Source organism: Crotalus tigris, unplaced genomic scaffold, assembly GCF_016545835.1.
Source record: "Crotalus tigris isolate CLP2741 ecotype Arizona unplaced genomic scaffold, ASM1654583v1 scf7180000017800.2534000, whole genome shotgun sequence".
NCBI classification, from domain to species: Eukaryota; Metazoa; Chordata; class Lepidosauria; order Squamata; family Viperidae; genus Crotalus; species Crotalus tigris.
Genome location: NW_024096645.1, coordinates 1,068,899 through 1,094,991, shown reverse-complemented (window position 1 = coordinate 1,094,991; position 26,093 = coordinate 1,068,899). Strand labels below are relative to the sequence as shown.

Genomic DNA, 26,093 nt, shown 5'->3' with positions numbered 1-26,093 from the left:
GCTAGTTCAGAATGGAGCAATGCTGTGGAAATAATTATTTGCACATCATAGTGCATCCATTAAAATCACTACATGATATATAGTGGTTACCAATCGATTTCTGATGCAATGCAAGCTGCTAATAGTCACCCATAAAACCCTTCACAATACAGGGCCTAGATATCTTTAATTATCTCTGCTTGTCCAACCAGACCTGATAGGATTTGCATGCTTTGGGTCCCATCAGCTAAGCCAGGGCTTTTCAACCTTCTCACCCATTGTACCACTTTTAGGATATGGCAATATCCAAGTACTACCAGTTGCCTAGCAAGATATCAAAAACTTGATGACCCCCCCCAAAAGGAAAAAAGTGATGAAGTACATGTAGTCCTCAACTTACAACAGTTCACTTAGTGACTGTTCGAAGTTACAATGGCACTGAAAAAAGTGCCCCCCAAGCCACAGTCGAGCAAGACAACTGCCTGCCCATCCGGCGGCACTCTTCCTACTGTCCAAGGTTTTCATTGTTGTGAGCATTTATGTTGAGGATTGGCAGTGGGGGTGGGGAGGTGTTTGGTTTTTATTCCCCCCATCTGCTGGGTAGTTGCAGCAGGTTTTGGTCACATCACATGATCCTTGGACACTGTGACCGTCATAAATATGAATCAGTTGCCAAGCATCTGAATGTAAATCACAAGACCCTGGAGATGCTGCAACATTCCAGCTGATCAGCGCTTCTTCTGGGCACAGCAGAAGCGCCAGGATCAGCGCCGAGCTCCAGCTGGAGCCTGGAGCTGATCCGGGCGCTTCCACTGAGCCCTGACAGTCCTGGAGAAGCGCTGATCCTGGCGCTTCCGCTGAGTCCTGACAGCCGTGCAGCTCCAGCCATCTCTCGCTCAGTATTGTGCGATGCTGCCATTGGTTCAGCTCATTCCCCTCCCCCGCTACTACTTTTCTAGGATGGTTGCGTACCACCTGCCAGGTGCCAATGTACCACAGGTGGTACCCGTACCACTGGTTGAAAAGCCTTGAGCTAAGCGTTGGCTTTCAGGGGGCATGTCTTTTCTCTTGTAGTATCTACTTATAGAATAATGTTCCCTGAAATTCAGATTGACCTGGCCCTGCTGCTCTAGAGAAAAGCTTTGAAGACTTCGTTCCCCCAGAGACTGGACCAGGAAATTACATGAGCCTATTCTGAATGTGAATTCCATCTGGCACTATTTCTAATAATTTCTGCTGTATTTTTTTTTTTTATTGAAAATTTTAAAAAACTTTTACAAAGACAGAAAAAAAACAATAACAACAACAACAACAACAAAAAAAACAATACAACCCTCCCCCAACCCCTCCCAAACCACCCCCTCCCTCCCCCCCGGAGCTTCCCAGAGCAGAATATAGGCTTAATTAAAAGAAATTAACAAAATTATAAGATAATTAAGAATAAAATATATATAAAAAAAAATTATAAACCTTAAAAAGAAAAAGTATTTAAAAAAGAAAAGCGAAGAAAAGAAAAAGAAAAAGTAGAGTTTTTATACAAGTTATAAAAAAGCTAAATGATATTTTTTCATATCCAATTTAAATTGTATAAAATTTATCCATTTTTCCCATACAACAAAAAATTTCTCTTGCGTTTGCTCTTTTAAGAAAGCCGAAATCTTTGCCATTTCCGCCAAGTAAGATACTTTAAAAAACCACTCTTGCAAAGTAGGCAAAGATTCCTTCTTCCAGTATTGACCTACTAACAGCCTTGCGGCTGTAATCAAATTCAACATCAATATAACCTCCTTAGCATCACAATCAGTAACAATACCAAGCAAAAACAATTGTGGAGTAAATTTTACCCTCTTTCTAAAAATTCTCTGAATGTTCCACCATATCTTAATCCAAAAAGCTTTTATATTTTTACACGACCATCAAATATGATAATAAGTGGCATCCAGGCAGCCACATCTCCAACATTTAGGCTGTAAGTCAGGATACATGAGAGACATCTTTTGTGGATCAAGGTGCCATCTGCAAAACATTTTGTAAAAATTCTCCCTTAAATTCTGGGCTTGTGTAAACTTAACATTTCTCACCCAGATAGTTTCCCAGGTATCCAGTAGAACTGGTTCACCAAAATTCTGCGCCCATTTAATCATACAGTCTTTAATTAATTCTGATTCTGAATCCAGTTCCACTAGCACCCCATAAATTCTCTTAATGTGAGTTTGTCTTTGATCCTTTACTTGCTTAATAAGATTTTCATCTTCTCTAAGCAGGCCTAGATTACGGTCCATCTTCCATCTATCTACTAATTGTCTATATTGAAACCAAGAATAGGTAATGTTTTCATGTACTAGATCTTCCAAAGATTTTAACTGCCAATTTTGACCATCCCATCTAAGTAATTGTGTATAAGACACCGTATCCATTTTAACACCTCTCTTTATCCCCTCTATCGCATGCCAAGGTATAGCCCATAATGGTATTTTAAAATCACTTTTATAATATTTCCTCCAAACCCTAAGTAAAGAAATCCTTATAATATGAGATTTAAAGGCCCAATCCACTTTTTTATTAAATATTAAATAGGCATGCCAACCAAAAAGTAAATCCCATCCCTCCAAATGGAGTATCTCTAAATTTGTTAAATTTACCCAATCACTAATTAATGTTAAAACCACAGCATCATAATATAATTTCAAATTCGGTACCTTGAGTCCACCTCTCTCACGGAAGTCCTGCATAATTTTAAACTTTACCCTTGGTTTTTTCCCTGCCCAAATAAATTTATTAATGCCTTTCTGCCATTCATTTAAATTAACCTCATTCTTTAAAATAGGTAACATTTGAAATAAAAAGAGAAATTTTGGCAGGACATTCATTTTAATCACTGCAATTCTTCCCATGAGAGATAACTGTAAGTTCTCCCAATTTTTCAAGTCTTTTTGTACCCTGACCCACAACCTTTCATAGTTATTCTTAAACAATTTTACATTAGAAACAGATAAAATAACCCCCAGATATTTTATCTTATCAACAATTTCAAAACCAGTCAAATTAGCCAAAATCTGTTTATCACAAGTAGTCATATTTTTAGATAATATTTTAGTCTTATTATTATTAATTTTGAAACCCGAAACTAATCCATATTGGTATATCAACTGTAATAACTTCACTACAGAATAAGTAGGTTGAGACAAAGTAACCACCAAGTCATCTGCGAAAGCTCTTAACTTATATTCTTTTTTGTTAACTTCTATTCCTCTTATTTCCTGCGACTCTTGGATTTTAATCAACAAAATTTCCAATGTTAAGACAAACAGCAACGGTGACAAAGGACATCCCTGTCTAGTACCTTTTTCTATTGTAAAAACCTCTGACAAACCCCCATTAACAATAAGTTGTGCCGTTTGTTTTTGATATATAGCAGTAAGAGCTTGTAATATTTTTTCTCCAAAATTCATCTCCTCAATTGCTCCTAACATAAAATGCCAGTTCAATTGATCAAAAGCTTTTTCAGCATCTAAAAATATCAGCCCTGCAGGGACTTGGTTGTTCTTATCTAAATATTCTAATATATTAATAATTTGTCTAATATTATTTTTCATGTACCTGCCAGTTATAAAACCCGATTGGTCCTTATGTATAAGTTGATGCACAACCGTCATAAGCCTATTAGCTAAAATTTTTGCGAAAATCTTATAATCTACATTTAAAAGAGATATAGGTCTATAATTCTTTGGTAAAGTAAGATCTTGATCCTCTTTTGGAATCAAGGATATAAAAGCACTGCGCCATGACGGAGGAATCTCTGAACCCTGCAATATGTTATTAAAAAGCTCACCTAAAGGTTGAATCATCTCCTCTACTAAAGTTTTATAATAAATAGGTGTCAAACCATCCGTACCTGGTGCTTTACCTAATTTTAATTGCTTAATAACTGTCACAATTTCCTCATTAGTAATTGGACCATTAATTTCTTGCTTCTGATCTTCTGTCAATTTAGGAAAGTTAGCCTCCCTTAAATATTTATTTATATCTAAAATTTGTACATTAGTAGTCTTATATAATTTTTGATAATAATCTAAAAAAGATTTCTTAATCAATTCCTTCTGATACACTAATTTACCATTATAATTTATTTTATCTATTATTCTCTGTCTCTGTTTCTTTCTTAATTGATAGGCCAACCATCTCCCTGGTTTATTGGCATTACAAAATGTATTTTGTTTCATAAACAAAAAATTAGTTGCAGATTGATCAGCCATCAACATGTTAAATTGTGTTCTTAAGAACTTTATAGATTCCTTAACCTTTTCATCTGAAGGATTTAAAATCAAAAACTTTTCTTTTGATTTAATCTCATCTTCCAGTTCCTTACGCTTCTGAGTCTGCTTTTGTCTATGAACATTGTTCATTTTAATCAGAATCCCACGCATAAAAGCTTTACCTGCATCCCATACCATTGATGTTGATGTCCCCTTATACATATTCAAAACAAAATAATCCTTTAAACACTCCTTTAACTTTTGAACATTCTTTTCTTGTCTAAATAAGTTCTCATTCACCCTCCAGGATCTCCTCTCCTCTTTTTCATAAATCAGCTCCATCCAAACTGGACTATGATCCGTCAATGACCTAGGAAAATTTTTTACGTTCTTTACCCTATTATATAAGTCAGTTGTAATAAAAAAAAAATCAATTCTTGAAAGAGATTGATGTCTATCTGAAAAAAAGGTAAAGTCTCTCTCCTCTTGGTTACGTTCACGCCAATAGTCTCTCAATTCCCAGTCCTCTTTCAGATCAAAAAAGGCTTTAGGTAATTTAGCCTGTTTAGAAAGGGTAGAAGAACCTTTTTTGTCCCTTTGTGTATCTAAAACACCATTCCAATCCCCCATTAATATCACAGATCTATAGTCCAGCGAAATTATTTTCTGATGTAACAGTTTATAAAATTGTTCTTGTTGCTGATTTGGTGCATACAATCCCACTACAAGTATTTCCTTACCATATAAACCAAGTTCAATCATTACATATCTTCCTTGAGGATCTGATTCTACCAGACAAACTGGTAGATTTTGCTTAACATAAATAACCACTCCTTTTTTCCCAGGGGCAGGAGATACAAAATGAGATCCCAAACGAACATTAGCTAAATTTCTGCTGTATTTTTAATTCTCAATTTTCACTGATTCATTGATTAGTTAATTAATTCATTGAATCATTGATTCATTCATTCATTCATTCATTCATTCATTCATTCATTCATGGATACCAACATGAATACAAATATCTGTTTTTTCTCCTGCTAGGCACTTATTTCACTTGACTTTTACAATTTCTTAAATTGTTAAAAATGGGAAGTTGGGAAGTGATTATAAAATATGATATATATTTTGTTGGAAATAATAAGGGGCAAACCTGAAAAGGGGGAAAATCTGAGAGAGGTTTATAAGAATAAATAATTGTTTATGTTTATAAATTTGCTTTACAAAGGAAAATTTAAGAGTAAAACAAGAAAACTTTACAAAAATGCATATTTTAATAAAAAATAAAAGCAAACAGTATACGTACATTCATTTTAAAAAAGACAGTTCAATTTCTATATTTTCCTATGAATATGGAAGATGGTATATTAAGTGGTACATTTGTTCAATAAAAGTTAAATGACTAAAATAAAAGACAAAAGTAAATTATATATGCTTGCTATAAAATTTAATATAACATTTTTTATCCAAGTTGCCTGAATAGTAGATAAAACATCCATTTGTCTCTTTGGTAGAAATCTGTTTTGATCTGGATGTATAAATTCAGTTAGAAATCTTTTCAGTAAAGGTTTTATAGTCCACATTTAGTAATGATATCGGTCTGTAATTTTTTATCTGTGTCAGATCTGAGTCCTCTTTTGGTATTAAAGTAATATTTGCTTCGGTCCATGTATTTTGCATTTACTTTTGCATTATAACTTAAGAGTTACAATGGACATACTGGAATATTATGAAATGCATCCAGGGAAACAATTGGCACTAGTATTTCTAGATGCTCAAAAGGCATTTGATAATGTTTCCTGGCAATTTATGACTCAACAACTAAAACATTCAGCTAGTTTTAAAAAAATAATGCTAGTTTAACTACTTTTTACCAGGTCCCTTTGCTTATTAAACTTTAATCATAAAACGTGTAACTGAATTTCTCTGGACTTTAGTTAATAAGTAATGTTTATATACGATGTGAAGCCAAAGTGGGCCCTGGACATAGTCCTCCAGCATTATTCAGTTTGGGGCAGTTTCCCCCCCCCCCCAAACAGGGCTCTCTCCAGTTTAATGCTAGCTTGGACAGCTGGTTGAGTCTGAACAGCAGCTGATCACTGGAAGCAGTGAGAGTTAAATTAAGCTGAAGAGAAAGAGCTGGCTTTCTCTGCCCCTCCATTCTCCAGCACAACCACATGTGCACACAAACACACACACCCAGAGTGAGTATCAGCTGTTATCTAGGGTGCACATGTTCAAAAGCTGTCCAACAGCTTCTCCTCAGGGATGGGGGGGGGGTGATAGTGATGGAGGGTTCCCTGGTGAAACAGCAGAGACAACTATTATAACCCTCCTGTAACTCTCACTTTTGACTCTAGCTGTCAGCTATTCAGACTAATCAGTCTCTGAGCCAGGGACTGGGTCAGAGATCTGGTGGCTAAACAGCCTTCTCTCTCCTTCACCTGCTACCTTTCCCAGCCTCTGCAGCTGGTCCCTAGGCTGAGAGAAATGGCAAGTGAAGAATAGGATAAATTCTGACAGATGACTAACCCCTCAGGTGATGTGATTGGCACACGATTTTTCCACTGGCTGGTGATGCTGAGAAAATGGGGGAAGAGCAGTGTGCCCAACACATGAATTCAGGACACATGTTCCAGCTCATAGACAGAACAAAAGCAACTGGAATGGGAAGAGGAGACAGTAAAATATAAGCCAGTTTAGTTTTCTGCTACTCACAGACAGGAGAAAAACACTTCAGGAAGATCGCAGGAAAGAATTTTGAGACAACCTGCTCAGAAAATACAGACAGCAACATGGTGAAGTTGTAATGAGATACTGGTGATGAGATACCGGGAAGTTTTTGCTGTTGTCATCAGCTCAGAGAGGGATATAAAGCACGATGGACAAAAATGCTGGACACTCACATTGGTTACATGCATGCTGAAAATACGCTCCCGATTATTGTAAAGCAACGCCAACTGCTGGGACTCTTTCAATTGCTTCCTGATTCTTCTGGCTTCATTGGCTATCTCGTGGGCCCGACCAATATCCATGTGTGCAGAAAATCCAGCCACTGCAATCTGGGTAACAAAGAATGTGTAATATATAGGAAGAGAGGATCATTCAGACAAGTTATGTTTATGAATTTCTTCCAACATTTCAGTTGGGTAGTTCCCTTTTGGATACAATTTCAATGCATTTCTGAGGAGAGATTGGCAACCAGCCTTGGAATAGCATATCAGGGTTGCATTGCAAAAGGGGATGGAGCCACATAGATTTTTTAAAAATGGATTGGAGTTTTTTTTTACTTTTAAACTTTTAATCATCACAGACACACATATTCTTAAAATGATCTCCATCTGATCACATTTCACTTGATTTTTGGGTGGAAAATAAATCAAAAGGTGTATGTACAACTCCCCCACCTGTTCTCTTAGCTGCATACTCTTCCATACACAAAAATACAAACATATATATTCATGTTCAAAGGAGTAGCATTTTAGGTTGATACAGGTAGGCAACAAAATTTGAAAAGGAGGTGTTTGGTGCAATATTTGCAAAATATTCAAAGTCACGCCATTTCAAACTTATATGGAAAATAATCTCCAAACAGGACTTGGCATGTAAATACATTCAGGACAAGAGCAAATGTATAGCCTAAGCAAAATCATGGAAGCATATCCTTTTTATATGAAAAGATTTATATTTTATATTAAAAGTTTACATGCCAAAGAACATTTATTGCAGGACTAGAAACAACATAGGGCTGTGTAAACCCTGATGATAGTGCATGAATAGGAACAGTTATTTTATCAATGAGATTAATACACAATTTCATGCATTAATCTTGCTTGGGAACCCAAGGATGTTTGTTTAATGAGAATGCAGAGAAATCTGCAATCGGGGATTAGTACCTGAAGGCCATCTAAACGTTCCAAGAAATTGGTTTGATCCATCAGCTGAATTTTACGGAATCTTTCCTCATCTTCAAGATGCTGTTGCCTTATTAATTCAATTTGTGTACTGATCTTCAGAGGCCAATTACTTGCAGCCCACCTGAAAGCACAAATGAACGTTATCTTGGGGTATTATAAGATAGTGCTAATGCAATTCTTACAAATAAATACAGGCAGTATCTGGGAATGAAAAGAAAAAAAATGATCCCACAAATTCCTCAATATCTTACTGCTATTCCATCATGCATAAAATCACACCTAAGTGCAGGATATATATTAAATAAAATAGCTTTGGCTATGTTACACGGCAAACCATGCTATAATTCAGGAAAAGAAGCTTCTGTGAAACAGAATTGGTATGTTAGTTCTCAGCTTATAAAATAGGAAAAAATATAATGGCCCATTTCATAAGATATTTTTGTGTTTGATCACTGAAATAATAGTGAATAAATTATGCTGCAAATCAAACATGCTATTCAAATTCTTAATAAATTAAAAATAACATCAAATTATGCTCAGGGTGTTTCAACTTACATTACATGCAATTATTTCTATGCTTTCTTATTAACTTTAAATACTATGGAAAAGAGAATACATTGTAAAGGCTGGGATCAAATTTTTACTTTCTGCATCTAGTTTGTAGTATATCTTTGCATTGAAATGTTGGCAAGGACAGACATTCTTGAGCAATTCACAAGTTCTTGTGAATGCTTCACATCTATTTACACAGAAATAGGCAGCCTAACAATCTCACACTTTACAGTCACTAAGTTTATTGGTCTTTCATGAGATGCAATGTAAAATAAAGACCTTTATTTTTTTTTTTAAAAAAAGGTCAAAAACTACAAGATTGCCTCAATTCCAGGCTGCAGGCTCATACCCTCACAGCTTCTGCATTTGAATAAGGTAGTTCAGCAGGTATCTTTTCTGGTTGCCTAAAGAGATTTGATGAAGCCTTCTGATGTGTAAATAAAGCCCCGAGGCAGAAAATATAATAACCCAGGCCAAAGGTCTTGCTCTGACTGCAGGGGAAATGACTTATGCTTACTTGTCATTGAAGTCATCTTGAGTCAAATTGTAAAGAAATTCCTCCATGACTTCATATTCTTCCATAACACTACTTATCAACTCCTACAGAACGATACATAGAGAGAGAGAAAGCAGACACAGGTATTAATTATTTCCACAATCAACATTTCGTTCCATTACGTAATGAATATTTAATATGGTGAGACTCAGATAGAAGAAGAAAGAGGAAATAATTTTATTGCTTGACTGTTAGGCTATAATAACACAGGGAACATAACAGGATCTAAAAACTTCTGAAGTATTACTTTAGGATACTTTAGGAAGTGTAAGACTATAGATGACTTTTAAAGCCTGCTAGATCCTATTGGCAACTGGGAAACTGTGTTACTGCCAACCCTACCATGCTTTTTAGCATTTTTTAATAACCTGGGAATCAACATAATTAGAGTTCATAGTCTGGATGTCCTTTGATTATCAGCTGCTACTAGATTTACAGGTGGTGACTATGGCCAGGAGCACATTTGTATAATTACATCTAGGGCACCAACTGTTATCCCTGAACCAATTGGATTTGTGCCTTGTCACATGCTGTTTTGATTACTGTAACATGTTCTACATTGGGCTACTCTTCCCTTGAGAAGTGTCAGAAATTGTAACTGGCACAAACTGAAGTAGCTAAGCTGATAACTGATGCAGATAGAGAGAACATATGATGTCTATACTAAAAGGTCTGCTCTGGCTGCTAGTCACTTAGCAGAGCTGCTTCTGATTATTAAACATCTAAAGGGCTTAACTGACTTTCTAACACAGTATCTTACCTATTACAACCCTGCACATTCTTAAGAACTCAATGAAAAGCCCACTGGAAGATATCTCTGCAATCATGAGTTTCTGGGACATGGGGACAGCCTTCTCCTCTATTGCTTCACATACTCCTTCAGGATCTGCGTTTGGCTCCTAATCTCTAGGTGTTTAGAAAATCTATAAAAATGCTTATCTTCTGTTCCATTACGTTAGTATCAATTGTAGTGTTAATTTATATGTTTAAGTTTTTAAACCTTTGGGGTTTTTTATATTTTGTTATCCATTTTGAATGTTTGCCAGAATAGAAAAGCAGGGTTTTAATAAAGAAAGAAACTATAAACACTGATATTGATAGTGCTCAGTCAGTTTATATACTGATGCTCACCACCTAAATCAGTGTTTCTCAACCTTGACAATTTTAAGGCATGTGGACTTCAACTCCCAGAATTCCACAGCCAGCAATGCTGGCTGTGGAATTCTGGGAGTTGAAGTCCACATGCCTTAAAATTGTCATGGTTGAGAAACACTGACCTAAATAAAGAAGTGAACAAATTGTTTTGCAGTAAAAGTTAAATGCAGTTTATATACTGACAGATATTTTTTATTGCTATAGCACTTTTGTCTCCACACATCTACATCTTTTGTTTGGCTCCAAGAGTGCTACTGCTGTGTAGGATGCTTTTGGTTTGTACATAGTGCTGTATAGAGGCTTGAAATATGTCTTTTTTATATACCCTGTTTCCCTGAAAGTACGGCCTACCCTGAAAATAAGCCTAGCTTGATTTTGGTGGATGAACCTAATATAAGCCCTACCCCAAAAATAAGGCCTAGTTTTGGGGTGAGGCACACACTTAAAAATCAAGCTAGGGCAGGGGTGGGGGGGTGTGTGTGGATCTGCCCCATGCGCCCAGCACCCACTTACCTTGCAGCCAGGCCTCTCCTCTCTGACCCACTTCTTGTGAGGCATCTTCTGTAGCCAGACCTGCATTTCTCAGTCAGGCTTGCATTTCTGGAAAGGCCACTGTAGATGAGAACTGAGCTATGGATTGAATCCATAGCTTGGTACTCGGCTGCAGAGGCCTTCCGGAAAGGCCTGACTGCGAAATGCAGGCCAGAATGCTGCTGCAGAATAAAGTTACTCCTTTGGCTGCAGAAGAAGTGGACTGGCTGGGCAGGGTTGTCGGTGCAGGAGGTGAGTAAAAAAGACACCCCCAAAAAATAAGACCTGTGTCTCTTTTGGAGGCAAAAAAAAAAAGAACTGGTTTTATTTTCGGAGAAACACAAGTAATGATATAAAATATGTTTTCCAGAATTTCACAAACAATCCATCATATATTATAGCTGCAGTTTCTTCAAAATCTGCACTGACTTCCTTAAATACACAATCAGGGATTTGGAAATATCTTTATTTATTAGTTAAGAATTTATTAGTTAAGTAAGGTGCTCCCATTTGGTCTGACAAAAATAAATGATTGCATACACCACCTCTACACCTTCAAGATAGTTTATACACATATTGGAACTTCCAGGTGAGGAATGAAGAGCTAAGACATCTCTGAATGAGCAGAGACAATGACTGCAGGATAAGGGTAAGGAAGGATAAGGAAGCAGAATCTTTCTGCATAAGAAGACGACATGAAACTGCCTGCATGTTCCGGAAGGCTGCTACTCATGAGGAGACTGCAGGATAGTGGTTTCTCACAGGTTTGAGTGATATTCTCAGCTGCAGGGCAACCTTTTAAAGGATATTCACTTTGTAATCTTTGGAAAAGGTCCTATTCAACTACCTTAAACATATTAGAGATATTAAAAACTACAAGTGAAAAGCCACCTGGTGAATTTACTTTCATTTTTGAATAAATTAAAAATAATCTGCAAGCAGAAAAACTTGAAAAATTATAAATAAATTAGTAAAAAGCTAAATAAGAATCTGGTTCAAGAACATAATAAATGAATTAAGGGTCTAGACACTTGGAATAATGAATTAGGACTTCTGCTATGAGATTTTGGAAATAATTACATAAATAAACAGTACCTTCATGGGAACCAATTTGTTTAGCCCGTCTTAAGTGAAAAAGAAATTTGAGATTTATGATTTAAGAAATGGAACATCAGAGAGGACTAAAGATTCCAGGTAGAAAGGAAAAAGAAAGAAAGTGAAAAGTCTGTCTCTTTAGTCAGCAGCAGAGCTTGCAAAATTATAGAAAATGCTTTTTACATTTGAAATCATTCAGGATTTTTTTGAGGAATGGGGCCAAAAATAGCAGTTTTATTATGACGCATGCATTTATAATAGATTGTCTAAAAGATATTAAATAAGAAATTAATGATGTAAAAACATCTTAGAAGATAAAGATGAAACACATTTTAATTGATGCAGAAACTTCAGAATGTAAACAATTTGCAGAAATATTGGAAAATAAAAAGGACTATGAGACAGAAAACAACTGAAGTGGAAATACAGCTGACAAGCCAAGAGATTGATTGGATAAGGACTTTTTATTGGATTACAAAAGAAATTGGTTAAAACCTTGAAGAAATATTTGAAATGAGAAAAAGAAAAATCAAAGAAAGATAAAGTTTTACAACAGATATCTTCAAACTTAGCCCTTTTATGACTTGTGGACTTCCACTCCCAGAATTCCTCAATCAGCGTGTCTGGCTGAGGAATTCTGGGAGTGGAAGTCCACAAGTCATAAAAGGGCCAAGTTTGAAGACCCCTGTCTTACAACATCAACTGAATGAACTGGTTTGGCCTTTGACGAGACAGGTGGAAGAAGTCAGGGCTCTGGCTTCTTAGCCTGATTTTGTTTGGCCCGGCAACCCCAAGGGGTCGGAAAGTTGCCCTGGAGTGGCAACAAGAAGGAGGGATGCTTCGGGAGTCTGGACCAGACGGCGGTCGGTCCAGATGGACTGAAGAAACTCTCCAAAAGGATGGAAGAAAAGCTGCCTGGTAAGCCCAGAAAGCCCAAGTCATCGCCAGCCGGAAGAGAAGCGAGGAGCTGCGGCGCTCCGCTAAACCAGGGCTTTTCAACCAGTGGTACGGGTACCACCTGTGGTACATTGGCACCTGGCAGGTGGTATGCGACCATCCTAGAAAAGTGGTGGCGGGGGAGGGGAATGAGCTGAACTGGTGGCAGCACTGCACAAGCCTGAACAAGGGATGGCTGGAGCTGCAGGGCTGTCAGGGCTCAGCGGAAGGATGAGTGGATCAGTGCCACTTTCAAGCTGATTGGCGCTTCTTCGGGGCTGTCATGGTTCAGTGCAAGCACCAGGCTCCAGCTGGAGCTCGGCGCTGATCCTGGTGCTTCTGCTGAGTCCTGAAGAAGCACCAATCAGCTGGAGCTCAGCGCTGATCCTGGCGCTTCTGCTGAGTCCAGAATAAGCGCCGATCAGCTGGAATGTTGCAGCATCTCCAGGGTCTTGTGATTTACATTCAGATGCTTGGCAACTGATTCATATTTATGATGGTCACAGTATCCCAGGGTCATGTTAAGTGACCAAAACCTGCTACAACCACCCAGCAGACGGGGGAAATAAAAACCAAACACCCCCCACTCCCGCTGCCAATCCTCAACAGAAATGCTCACAACAATGAAAACCTTGGACAAGAGGAAGAGCACCACCAGGCAGGCAGGCAGGTGTCTTGCTTGGCTGTGGCTTGGGGGGCACTTTTTTCAGTGCCATTATAACTTCAAACAGTCACTAAGCGAACTGTTGTAAGTCAGGGACTACCTGTACTTTATCACTTTTTTCCTTTTTTTTTTTTTTTTGGTCATCAAGTTTTTGACATCTTGCTAGGCAACTGGTGGTACTTGGATGTTGCCATATCCTAAAAGTGGTACAATGTGTGAAAAGGTTGAAAAGCCCTGCGCTTAACAGCTGATTGTGAACAGAATGCTGAAACTGGGTGAGCCTGTTCTTTCATTCCTTTTCCTTTGGGACTTAGAAATGTTGATCCCCTGATTGGGAAGAAGCTATGAAGTGAAGACCCCAGAAGACTAAGGGAGAAGAGAGTTAAAAGTGGCGAGCAATTACAGGAGGGAAAAAGATTTTAAGGAAGATAAAAGAATTCTTAAAAATTGAACTTAGATTGATTCAATGAAAGACTGTTTAACCTACAGGACATGGAAATTTTTTTTTAGATTTAATTTCGAGAGTAAATAACTTACAAGTGCATCGAATCTCATCACTTATGAAAAAGATTTCCTCTGTACCCTCTGTTGGAACATCCAGCCCAACAAGCCAGGGATCTATTGAAATAATGTTGCAGCATGAGAAAATAAGCACTGCTCAAAATGAGATGCAAAGTACACTAAAATTAATTCAAGAATCAATACAAAAAAACCATGAAGAGAAAAAAGTAATTTTGATAAATTAAACGAACAAATGTTAGACATAAAGACACAATTTGAAGTCCATCAACAAATGATTGTTAAAAATGAATAAAGAATTCAGAAAATGGAAAATAAATCAGATGATATTGATAAAAATGGAAGTACTAATACAAGAAAATGAAAAATTAGAACAAGCAAAACAAAATCTAGAAGGAGCGGTGGTGATCTTAGAAATGGAGAAAGAGGAACACTATTTAAGATTTCAAAATATTCCTGAAGACAGAGAATACAGTAGTTGTGATTATCGATCTCCTGGCAGAGGCTTTGAAAGCAGACCGAGCAGGGATGCAAATGGAGATAGATGAAATATTTCGAATGAATCAAGCTACACAAGGAAATATAAACTACCCAGAGAAGTTCATGTAAGATTTATAAAGAAAACAACAAGAGATGAAATACTGAGAAAAGTTAGAGATGAGCCATTACAATAAAGAATAAAGAAATGGTGGTGTTAAAGCAGATCCCCAAGAGAGTAAGAGATACCCGAAGACAATATCACTTCTTAACTACAACACTAATTGTAAAGGGCATAAATTTCAGATGGTTAATGCCAGAAGGGATCTTAATCAACTGGAATAATACAAGATACCAATTGGACTCAGTTTGGAAAGCAGAAGACTTTGATGAAAGAAATCGAGCATTCTTAGATGAAGGAGTGCAATATCGACAAGAGGAGAGAAAAGATCAGAAACAAACAGAAGAAGCAACTGAAGAAACAACTATACAAACAGTAGAACAGAAAGAGAAACTTGACCAAGGGAGTGAAGGAACTGCCAGAGAACAGAGGATCATGAGATCGACAAAACCTAAATATAAATAATCGAAATGGAGAACAAAAATGGGATTTTTTAGTGAATATAAATGGACTAAATTCCCCATCAAAAAGAAACAAAATGTTTAGAAAGCTACAGAAATTAAATATAATTTGTTTGCAAGAAACACATATAAAAAGACAATATTACAAATTTTGGAATATCCAAAAATTGGAAAACTTTACCATGCATCACCACAACAGAAAAAAGAGGTGTAGCCATATATATTAAAGAGACAATAGACTCTAAAATGATTTATTCAGATGAAGAAGACAGAATTGTGATGGTCGAAATATATCTACATCAAAAACAAACATTGTTGGTAGTAATCTATGCACCAAATAATAAACAGAAAGAATTTTATCAAAATCCCCATAGAAAAATAACAGAAATGGTATATCAAAGTATTTGTTTAGTAGGAGACTTCAGTGCAATAGTGGGTGGGACACTAGACTATAAAAGTAGCATAACAGGAAAAAGTGGAAGAAAAATATTACCTAAGATTACCAATTCCTAAAAAGAAATTGGAGTACAAGATGTTTGGAGAGAAATCAATCCAGGAAAATTACAATACACATTTTATTCAAACAGTCACAAATCCTGGTCTAGAACTGACATGATTTGAATGACATCTGAACTGAAGACAAGTAAGCAGGAAATTGAGATAGAACCAGGTACATGGGCAGATCACAACCCCTTAAAAGTGACATGGAGAGGAATACAAAAAAAAAAAATCAAGATGGATTTTGAACCAATCTATATTAAAAGAAAGAGAATTTATAGAACTAGCAAAAAAGGAAATGGAGTTTTTCTTCAAAAAAACAAACAAAAAAAGATACAACATTACAAAACATATGGGTCACAGCCAAAGCATATTTAGAGGTATAGCTATAACATACATGGCAAAAAACAAATAAACAGAAAAGGCAGCAATATATACTATTAAGAGAAAAATTTGAAAAACTAGAATCAGAACCGCAAAGAAATCTGCAAAAGAAGATTTTGAAAAGAGCAATGAAAACAATAAAACACAAATTAAATTTGTTGGATTCAGAAAAATTGGCACAGCAAATAAAAAGAACAAAACAAAACTTTTTTGAAAATGCAAACAAACTAGGAAATGGTTAGCTTATAAACTTAAAAAACAGAAGAAGAAACTGATAAATAATTTGGTAGATGAAAAAAGTTGCCTACAATTTAAAAATGAACAAATAAGAAAAATAATTAAAGAATATTATAAGAAACTGTATGATATAGAAGAAATTCCAAGAGAGAGAATAATTCAATATCTAGAAGAAAATAATCTTCCAAACATTTCAGAAACCTGTAAGAGTATGCTAGAGGAAAAAATAACGATGGAAATAACAGAGGCCATAAGAAGACAAAAAAACGAGAAAACACCGGGGCCCAGATGGACTACCGGCGGAATTATATAAAGCTTTACAAGATATATTAAGTGAACCATTGAAAGATGTTTGCAGTGAACTTTTGTTGGAGGCTAAACTCCCAAATACATGGATAGAAGCAAATATTACTTTAATACCAAAAGTAGATTCAGATTTGATACAGATAAAAAATTATAGACCGATATTATTATTAAATGTGGATTATAAAATTTTTACTTCAATAATGGCAGAGAGACTGAAAAGATTCTTAACTGAATTTATACATTCAGACCAAAATGTTTTTTTTACCAAAGAGACAAATTAAAAATAATTTAAGAATGATAATGGATATATTGGAATATTATGAATTACATCCACGGAAACAACTGGCACTAATATTTCTAGATGTCCAAAAGGCATTTGATAATGTTTCCTGGCAATTTATGATTCAGCAATTAAAAATAATGGACTTTGGACAGAACTGTATAAATATGATCAAAACAATATACAATAAACATACAGCGAAACTGATTGTGAATGGAAATTATACTGAGAACTTTAAGATAAGAAAAGGTACAAGGCAAGGATGTCCATTATCTCTATTGTTATTTATTTTGACCTTGGAAGTTTTAAATAGAAATATTAGACAAGATACAGAAATTAAAGGACTAGAAATAAAAGGTGAAACATAAATTACAAGCATTTGCTGATGATTTGGTATTTATTTTGGAAGAACCTTTGGAGATGATTCCTAAACTACTGGGAAAGATAGAACAATATGGAGAAATGGAAGGACTGAAAATAAACAGAGAAAAAACCAAAGTAATAGTTAAAAATCTTACAGATAAACCCCCCCAAAAATGTCAGAAAAAATAGAATTGAAAATAGTTAAAAAGGTCAAATATCTGGGAACATATTTAACATCAAGATGTTCAATGATAAAAGAAGATAATTATACAAAATTATTGACTCAAATAAGAGTGGATTTGGAAAAATGAAAAAATTTGCAATTGTCAATATTAGGAAGAATTGCTAGAGTGAAAATGAACATATTACCAAAAATCTTATTTTTATTCCAAACAATACCTAAATGGTTTTAGAAGATCTAAATTCATTAATCTTGAAATTTATTTGGCAAGGAAAGAAAGCTAGAATTAAGATGAAAATGTTACAAGATGCCAAGGAAAATGGAAGTCTTGGTTTACCAGAGTGGGTTTTATATTATCAAGCATCTGCATTAACATGGGTAAAAGAATGGATAACTCTTAGAAACAAAAGGTTGTTATATCTGGAGGGGCACAATTTACAATTGGGGTGGCAATTGTAAATTCCAGGGTAGTTGTCAACAATGGAAGCATTGGTACACCCAAATTTAGTGGACTTTGAAAAAATCTGGATATATAGAGATATTCTAAACACTGAAGGGAATTTAAAATCTAAACAAGAAATGGAAAATCAGGGTATCAATTTATCATGGTGGGCACATTTACAAATGCAAGCTAGATATGATAAAGATGTTAAAGTGTATGGATTTTATAAGGAACAAACTGTTGATAAGATATTGTTAACTTCTGATGAGAAAACTAATTAAGAAAATGTATAATTTTTTATTAACTTTGAAAATGGAAAGTGAACAAGTTAAAGAAACAATGAGAAGATGGGTGAAAAATTTTGGATACAGTATAGAATTTAAAAAATAGCAAAATCTATGAGAAAGAAATTATAAACTAACAATGTCAACCATTAAGGATTACTCATTGAATATGGATTGTCAGCCAGTAACAAATCCATCTGTTGGTGATGCTGTCTAAACCCACATTTTTCTAGTTTACCAAGAAGTAGGTTGTGGTTTACTTTGTTGAATGCCTTGCTGAAGTCTAAGTATACTATGTCCACAGCATTTCGCTGGTCTACTAATTTAGTCACTCTGTCAAATAATGAAATAAGATTGGTTTGGCATGAACTGTTTTTAACAAACCCATGCTGGGTACTACTTATAACAGTTTTTAAGTGTTCACAGATCTGTTTTTGATCATTTTTTTCTAGTATCTTCCCAGGTATTTATGTTAGGTTGATTAGTGTGTAGTTTATTTTTTTGCTGACTTTAGGACTTAAATTTTAATGACTTATGGATGCAAAAGGGTAAGGTTATAGAGGGTGATGAAATTAAGTTTTTTGTACTTATGATGAAGATTAGAAGTTACTTTTAAAAATGTTTCTTTTTTCTTTCCTTTTTTCTGTACACTGTTTATTCTCTTTTTTCTTTACTTTGCCCTATTTCTGAATTTAGTTTGTATTTTCTTTTGCCATTCTTATTAAGTGAGTTCTAGTCCCACCTTTTTTATATTGTCCGGGTGACTTTGGGCCAGTCACCCTCTCTTAGTCCAACATCTCACAGGGACATTGTTATGTTGTGGGGAAAATGGACAGAGGAAAGAATGTTGGTAAATTTGCCACCTTGAGTTTTAATGGAAAAAAGGCAGAATAAAATAATAATAGCAATAGCACTTAGACTTATATACTGCTTCACAGTGTTTTACAGCTCTCTCTAAGCATTTTACAGAGTCAGCATGTTGCCCCCAACAATATGGCTCCTCATTTTACCAACCTTAGAAGGATGGAAGGCTGAGTCAACCCTGAGCAGGTGAAAATCGAACTGCTGGCAACCAGCAGTCAGCAGAATTAGCCTGCCATACTGCATTCTTTTTTTTTTTTTTTTTTTATTAAAATTTTTCAAAAGTTTTACAAATAAAAATCCACCCCCCCCTCCCCAACCACCCCACCCCCCCCCGACTTCCCAGAACTGGATATAGGATTATTTAACAAATTTTTTAAAAATAACATTTACAATTTATAAAATAGTTAATAATAATGATTAAAAATCACAATAATAATATATATAATAATAATATGCATAACATAAACTTTAAAATAAGTAATATATACTAAGAAGAAAAAAAAAAAAAAAAAAAAAAAAATAAAAAAATGAAAAAAAGAAAAGAGAGAGAGAAAGAAAAAGGAAAAAAATAGACGAAAAATATATATGAATAATAATACATAAAAATTATATATATATAAAAAGGAAAAAGAAGAAAGAAAGAAAGAAATAGCATTCATTACAAATTATGAGAAAGCTAAATAATATTTTTCCATATCCAAATTATATTGTATGAAATTTATCCATTTTTCCCATACCGCAAAAAATTTTTCTTGAGATTGCTCCTTTAAGAAAGCCGAAATCTTTGCCATTTCTGCCAAATACGAAACTTTGTAAAACCATTCTTGTAAAGTAGGCAAAGATTCCTTCTTCCAATATTGTCCTATTAATAGCCTAGCGGCTGTAATCAAATTTAACATCAATGTAACCTCTTTAACATCACAGTCAATAACAATACCCCTGCCATACTGCATTCTTACCATTGTGCCACCAAGAAGCTCCTATATTTAAAAAGCTTTCAATTTTTTTTAAAAAAGAACACTTAGACATATTGTTCCAATAGTGCACATTCCTGGATTAAAAACAGCTTAGATATAAGTCTAAGTTCCACCTATTACACATGACATTCCTGTTATTTGATCCCATCTCCTTGACTACATTTTACCTCCTGCACTTTCAATTTCTCTGGGATTCCTTTCATCCATTCTCGCAGCTCAGCTAGTTCCTCAATGCTATTTGGTTTTTCATAAATTTTTCGGCTAATGGCCTTGAAAGCATCACAGATCTGCAAAATGATATAATAACTCTGTCAGTGCTAAGTCCGAAACAAAGAGTTCAATCAACTGCATCAAAAAGGCGAGGTGAGGTGTCTGAAATCGAGACTAAGCTATACTTTATATAGACCACCTGCTCATGCCCAGACCACTAATTTCACAAGCCTTTTCTATGTCTCCCAGACAAGATTTAGTTAACATCATTATGCTCTGTTTTTCCTCACCATTGTCTTTTCCATAAGCAATAAGCAATGACATGGGCTGTAAACAGAAGGTGTCTGATTACATCATGTGTATTTGCTGAGATATTGCAGAGAAAGTTTGAAAATGATAATTATTCTTCACAATTTCTGAACTTTAACAATACTGGATTTCACATAAGTTAATAAACCATCTCTGGTAAAATAATTGTACATTTCCAGAAATAATTAAAAAATTACTTATTTGGCTACTCCTCTAGATGCAGTGTACCAACTATAAAACTCACATCTTCTACTTGACGATGTAAATTCCTGGCCAATATGTCCAGCATTGAAGTGGCCAAAGCTTTGCACTTCTTGGATAGGCTCTGCTTTACACCTTCAACGCTGAGATGAAAAGGGCCAATGACCATGAAGCTTGGCAAACTATTATCCAACAACTCTTTTTCTGCCAAATGCTTGTTTACTATTTCCCTCACATCTGGTGCAGAAGGGCAACTGATCTCATATTCTCTAGAAATAAGCAGAAATACATTTACATTTGTATATCATAATTTTCTTCAGCCTGTTTTACAACTTCTAGAATTACCATCAGAATAGAAAGTAACAATCCATATTCAGGAAATAATTTTTCCTATGAAAACTAAAGGATCAGGAATGTAGTCTGACAGTAATCAAACTCCCCAGAAAACCTGATTCTGGATGTCCCCAGAGTCTTCTGTCATCAAATATCAACAGCACACAAAAAACAGCAAACTTGGAGAAAGGCTGATTGCTGTATTTTAGACATGTCAAACACAAGGCTCGGGGACCAGATGCGGCCCGCAAAGTGGTTTCATGTGGTCCGCAAAGCCATCCTGGAAACAGTGAGGAAACAGCCCCCACTGCCTTGGCCCTGGCCACACCAGCCTGAAGATGACGAATGAGACTTCGTTGAAACGTCGCCAAGACACTTCCAATTTGACACAGGAGAAAACCCGAATAACCAAAGACCTACATAAAAACATTCGCGAAAACCTCAGAAAACAGATACAAAGATGAATATATCACTATATAAGATTTTAATGATTCGGCTTAAAACAATTTTTATATAGCAAGATAATTCCATTTTGGGCAAATATACCAGGGAAAAACCTTTTTCTTCAGCATTTTGGCTGAAAAAAAAATTATATATAAGTTAGTCATGAAAAATTCAAAGGTGTTGTGAAGAGTTTTTACAGATAATTTTTAGACAATTAAAATTTTAAGTGAACATTGAAAAGGGCAATATGTGAATATTTTAAATAAATAAATAAATGCTTAAAATAAGTGTGCTGATCTATCAAAAATAGCTCTTCCTTTATCTATCCATTACATTTATATTCAGTTTTTCCTCTAGGAATCAAGGCTGCCTACGCTATTTATTTAAGAGTAGTAATTGTGCCTTCTTATTCCGTATGTATTTATGGTCACATTTAATTCTTCAGTGGAAAAAAGCCTTAAAATATCCACTGTTTTAAGAAAGGTAAAAATATAATCAATCCAAATTGAAAAATCTGACTCACACCCCTATCTGCGTTAAAAAAATCAATCAGTAATCATTCCGATGCTAATTTTTTAATCAACTTGATATAGTTCCTAATATCAAAAACAGAATCTATACTCTTTTCAGTAACCACAGAGTATTCATGTCACAGAGGTTTCCCAACTCCCTCCTCTGGGTACCAAACACCTGCTCCTGAGAACTGGGAGACCTGTGGGAATGATGGAGAACATGGAGGGGAGCTGCAGATGGACAGGAAATGGATGAAAAAGTAATTGGAGAAAGAACTTAGGATCCAAGCCAATCTGTTTTAGAAAGCTACTTGCTTTTTTTGCCCTTTAATTCTACTGAAAGTAAAATCAGAGTAGTTTTGTATCAAACTACCCTTTCAGTTTTTAGTTCCTGCTCTTTCATGTGAATACTGCTTACTTTAAGAGGCTGTGGATATCGCGATTATTCAGTTCTAAGTACTTTTCATAATTCTTGGCATAAGCTTGAAGGGGGATCAGTGCTTTGCGGATGCAAGTACAGATGGTATTCCGCAATTCTATCACAGCTGGCTCATTCAGACCCACAGACTCTAACAATGGTGTGCCACAGATGAACATGTTTTCAAGCACATACTGAGAAAGAGATAAAAGAAGAGTCATTTAGCATAAACAGGATTATCGTCTGCTTCTATTGTTTCTAAAAAGGTGGTTACATAAAATTAAAAGTCACCCATAACTACACACCGTAACAAGATTCCTCTTTTATTTTTGACTTCAGTATCTTATAGAAACTATTCTTTTTTCTCATAACTACTATAATAAAGATTATCATACATGAGTACCAGAACTGGTCTATTATAAACAATTCAAAGATCTAACTATTATGTATGGAGCTCTGTTTGAATTCCTAGTCATGCTAAATGTGATTTGCACCAAACGTTGCCTTAATTGTGTTGCAGCTTATCTCTACAAGCTGTTCATAGTAGCAAGCTTCATTCCCCAGCTTTTGGGAGATTAAATATTTTGGCTAACCTATCCTTTTAGCATGGCTTGCTGGCATTCAGTGAAAAACAATGAAAGTATTCTTCTCTTTTTAATAAAGAAGATAGAAATTTTTGATGGTAAAAAGATCTCCTACCCTAGCCAAATCAGCAATTGTGCTAAGATTTGGATTTTGAAATAAAAAACCTTCTTTTTAAATCTGCAGCACACCACTTTATAAAAAAAAGCATCAAGATAAATATATATAATGAAACATCTCAGATATTCCCTTTACTCTAGTGTCAGCATTAATAGCTTAAGGATTTAAAATTACAGCATTATTGCCAACACTTTCTCATTTAAATCTGACATGTTTTCCTCAATCAGAAAAGTGTTAGTGGAGTCCTCTGGCAATATGTCAGTGCTAAAAAGTGTTAGCTAAATCCTTCTGCAAAATCCTCCGTTATCTTCTGCCCTTTAAAATTTTAGAGTTTTTTTTTATCTCGGTATATGGTGGCTGTATGAAACTTACAACACAAATTGAACTGACATTTCTCAACTCCTCTCCTCGACTCCCGCCCCCCCCCCCAAATATCAGGATATGAAATCAAAATCAATCTTCTTTCAGTGTACCAAAGAACTGCATCAGCTTCTCAGTTGAAAAAGACTGATCCATGACTAGGCTATTGCTTTCAATTATTACAATTATTACAAATTACAGTATTGTTTCTGAAAAAGAGATATTAGCCTGAAAATCTCCAGTATCCCATCCTTAAATATTTGGAGTATCTATTTACAAAATGGTGATAACTTTGTAAAACTGGCATGTGGTCATTGCAGAACAAAAGGCAAGATAATTTTCCGGTGGAGAAATATTTAGAATCTATAAAGATTCAGTCTGGGTCACTGGGACCAGAGGTTTAATCTTCAGAGTTTTTGGGACTTGTTCTGGAGCCCATCCTCAGGGACTTCTCTCTAGCAAAGTGTCTCATGAGAAATTCCCTGAGGATGGGCTGGTCCAGGACGAGTCTGAAAATTCAGAAGACTAAACATCTGGTCCCAGTGACCGACCCAGATTGGATCCTGCAACATTATCCTGGAATATGTACAATTGCCTCTATACAGACTATTCTGTAACTTTTAGTATAAACAATGTAGTCTGCAATGGTATAACTATGCACATTTTATAAGCTGGAACCCATATCAGGATGAGAAGACATTTCAGATTCTTGAAAGAAACTCACTTTCTCCAGTTGTGGTATGCTATGTGTAGCCAAGATCCCTTTCTTAAAAAGAGAAACAACTGATGTCTCAAAATTCTCCAGAGGTGTGCTAAAATGGACACCATAGTTGTCTAAAGCCAAATCAATTATAAACAGGGGATTTTTTCGTGGCCTGCAAAAGGAAGAATATGGAAATTTCACATTGTGTTATGAATAAAAAGCTTCAAGCATTAACTCATCTCTTTGATAATTAAAATGCACTGAGCTGAAAACATATTCCAGTTCTATTTTTTTGCATTCCACAGAACTAGGAGCCGATACATAACCTACATATCTACCAGAAGGCATTTTCACACAATGCTTAATGGAGCTAATATTATCACTGTAGTAAAATAGATGGTTTCACAGGAGTATTGTTACATTGGTTGACATCTGTTCTATGATCCTGTATTCTAAAATGGTTAAAATATTCTGGCTGAGTATTATTTTGATTCTATTTGCCAGTTTATAAAAAATATTAATGAATATCGCAAGGAACTTATCTATAATATATACTAACAGGCAATTTTAAAAAATGCAGCCACTGGGTACAACTAGGGTAACACTTATGTAAAAACAGGTGGCACTCCTTATTTCAAGTTCATTATGCACAATTTTGTGCAATCAAAGTTAGTAAATATAAGTCTGATCTTGTCGTCCATGGTAAGGATTGTGCATATCTCTAATTTTGGGCAGATGGATTTGATCTAGAAAGCAGGAGACCATGAGTTCAAGTCCCATCTTGGTCATGAAACCCAATTGGGTGACCTTGGGCCAATAACTCTCAGCCCAACTCATCTTACAGGTTTGTTGTTGTGGACAAAATAGGAGGAGGAAGTTGTGTTGGACACATTCACCACCTTGAATTAATTGCAAAAATAATAGAAGTGTGATATAAATAAAAATAAACAAAATAAAAATAAAATAAATCTATCTTCATGTTTAAAAGAATGCATCAGGCCTTCACCCTCCCATCGTCCCAGAGATCTGCCACTGATCTTCCCATCAGTCTGCCTACTCCCAATGGTCTGGTGTACTGTATACCTATCAATCTATGAAAAAAAAACCCTTTTGATTTATTTTTTAGGATTCCAGAACCTATTTTCCTAATTTCCATAAACTCAAGGTCTTCCCAAATTAATTTATATTATGAAATGAATTCCTGTTCAAATATCTCAAAAATATTTTTATAGTTCTAAACTTCTTGTTTAGAAAATGTTTATGGGTTCTTTGATTCCAAGAATATCTTCACAAAAAATGCAATTACCAATTAATAAGGAAGGGTTTGGTTTACCAAAACTGGAGTTATATCATCACGTTTACTTATTTGTCAAGTATTAAATACTGGAAGCTAACCATTTGTGTTAATTTTCCAATTTGGGCAACTTTGGAATACATATATATTCCTTTGGTTGTTTTTTATTTTTGGTTGTTTTTATTTTATAGACATTTGTTATCAATATATTTGATATGCAGATGTTAAGAAAAGAGTGGAATAAAGAACTAGAGGCTCCTTTATTGCCTAGATAATTGGAGAGTGTCTGAACTTCTATAGCAAGCATGTCAACAGACCTCAATCACGACATATACACCAAAAATATTTAGAATCTATATTTGTACAGAAAAGAAACTGTCAAAAATAGCATTTTGTTCAAGATGTAATAAGGATAATGCTTCTTTAAAATGTATGTTAAGCATTCTATACTTAACTAAGTTTTGGGAGAAAGCAGAGGACTTTATGAATGTGACTGTATAACAAAAGCTAAAATTTTCAGAGGATAAAGTTCTCTTGAATTGCCTGGCTATTACATGGTATTTGACAACTGG

General features: G+C 35.2%; 1 protein-coding gene across 7 annotated transcripts in view; it reads right to left on the bottom strand.

The window, feature by feature from the left end:
* The window catches only part of DNAH1 (dynein axonemal heavy chain 1), a 197,113-nt gene that overhangs the window by 112,419 nt on the left and 58,601 nt on the right, over nucleotides 1-26,093 (bottom strand). For 6 of the 7 annotated variants that reach the window (XM_039342601.1, XM_039342602.1, XM_039342598.1 and 3 more), the window contains 7 exons: nucleotides 24,249-24,399; nucleotides 22,463-22,656; nucleotides 20,799-21,024; nucleotides 20,203-20,322; nucleotides 9,222-9,304; nucleotides 8,132-8,273; nucleotides 7,142-7,297 (listed from right to left, as the gene is read on the bottom strand). In XM_039342601.1, the coding sequence (XP_039198535.1) occupies nucleotides 7,142-7,297; nucleotides 8,132-8,273; nucleotides 9,222-9,304; nucleotides 20,203-20,322; nucleotides 20,799-21,024; nucleotides 22,463-22,656; nucleotides 24,249-24,399 (1,072 nt within the window). Of the gene's footprint in view, nucleotides 1-7,141; nucleotides 7,298-8,131; nucleotides 8,274-9,221; nucleotides 9,305-10,928; nucleotides 11,034-20,202; nucleotides 20,323-20,798; nucleotides 21,025-22,462; nucleotides 22,657-24,248; nucleotides 24,400-26,093 lie in introns of those variants that run through there. The other variant, XM_039342604.1, reaches the window with a different exon arrangement.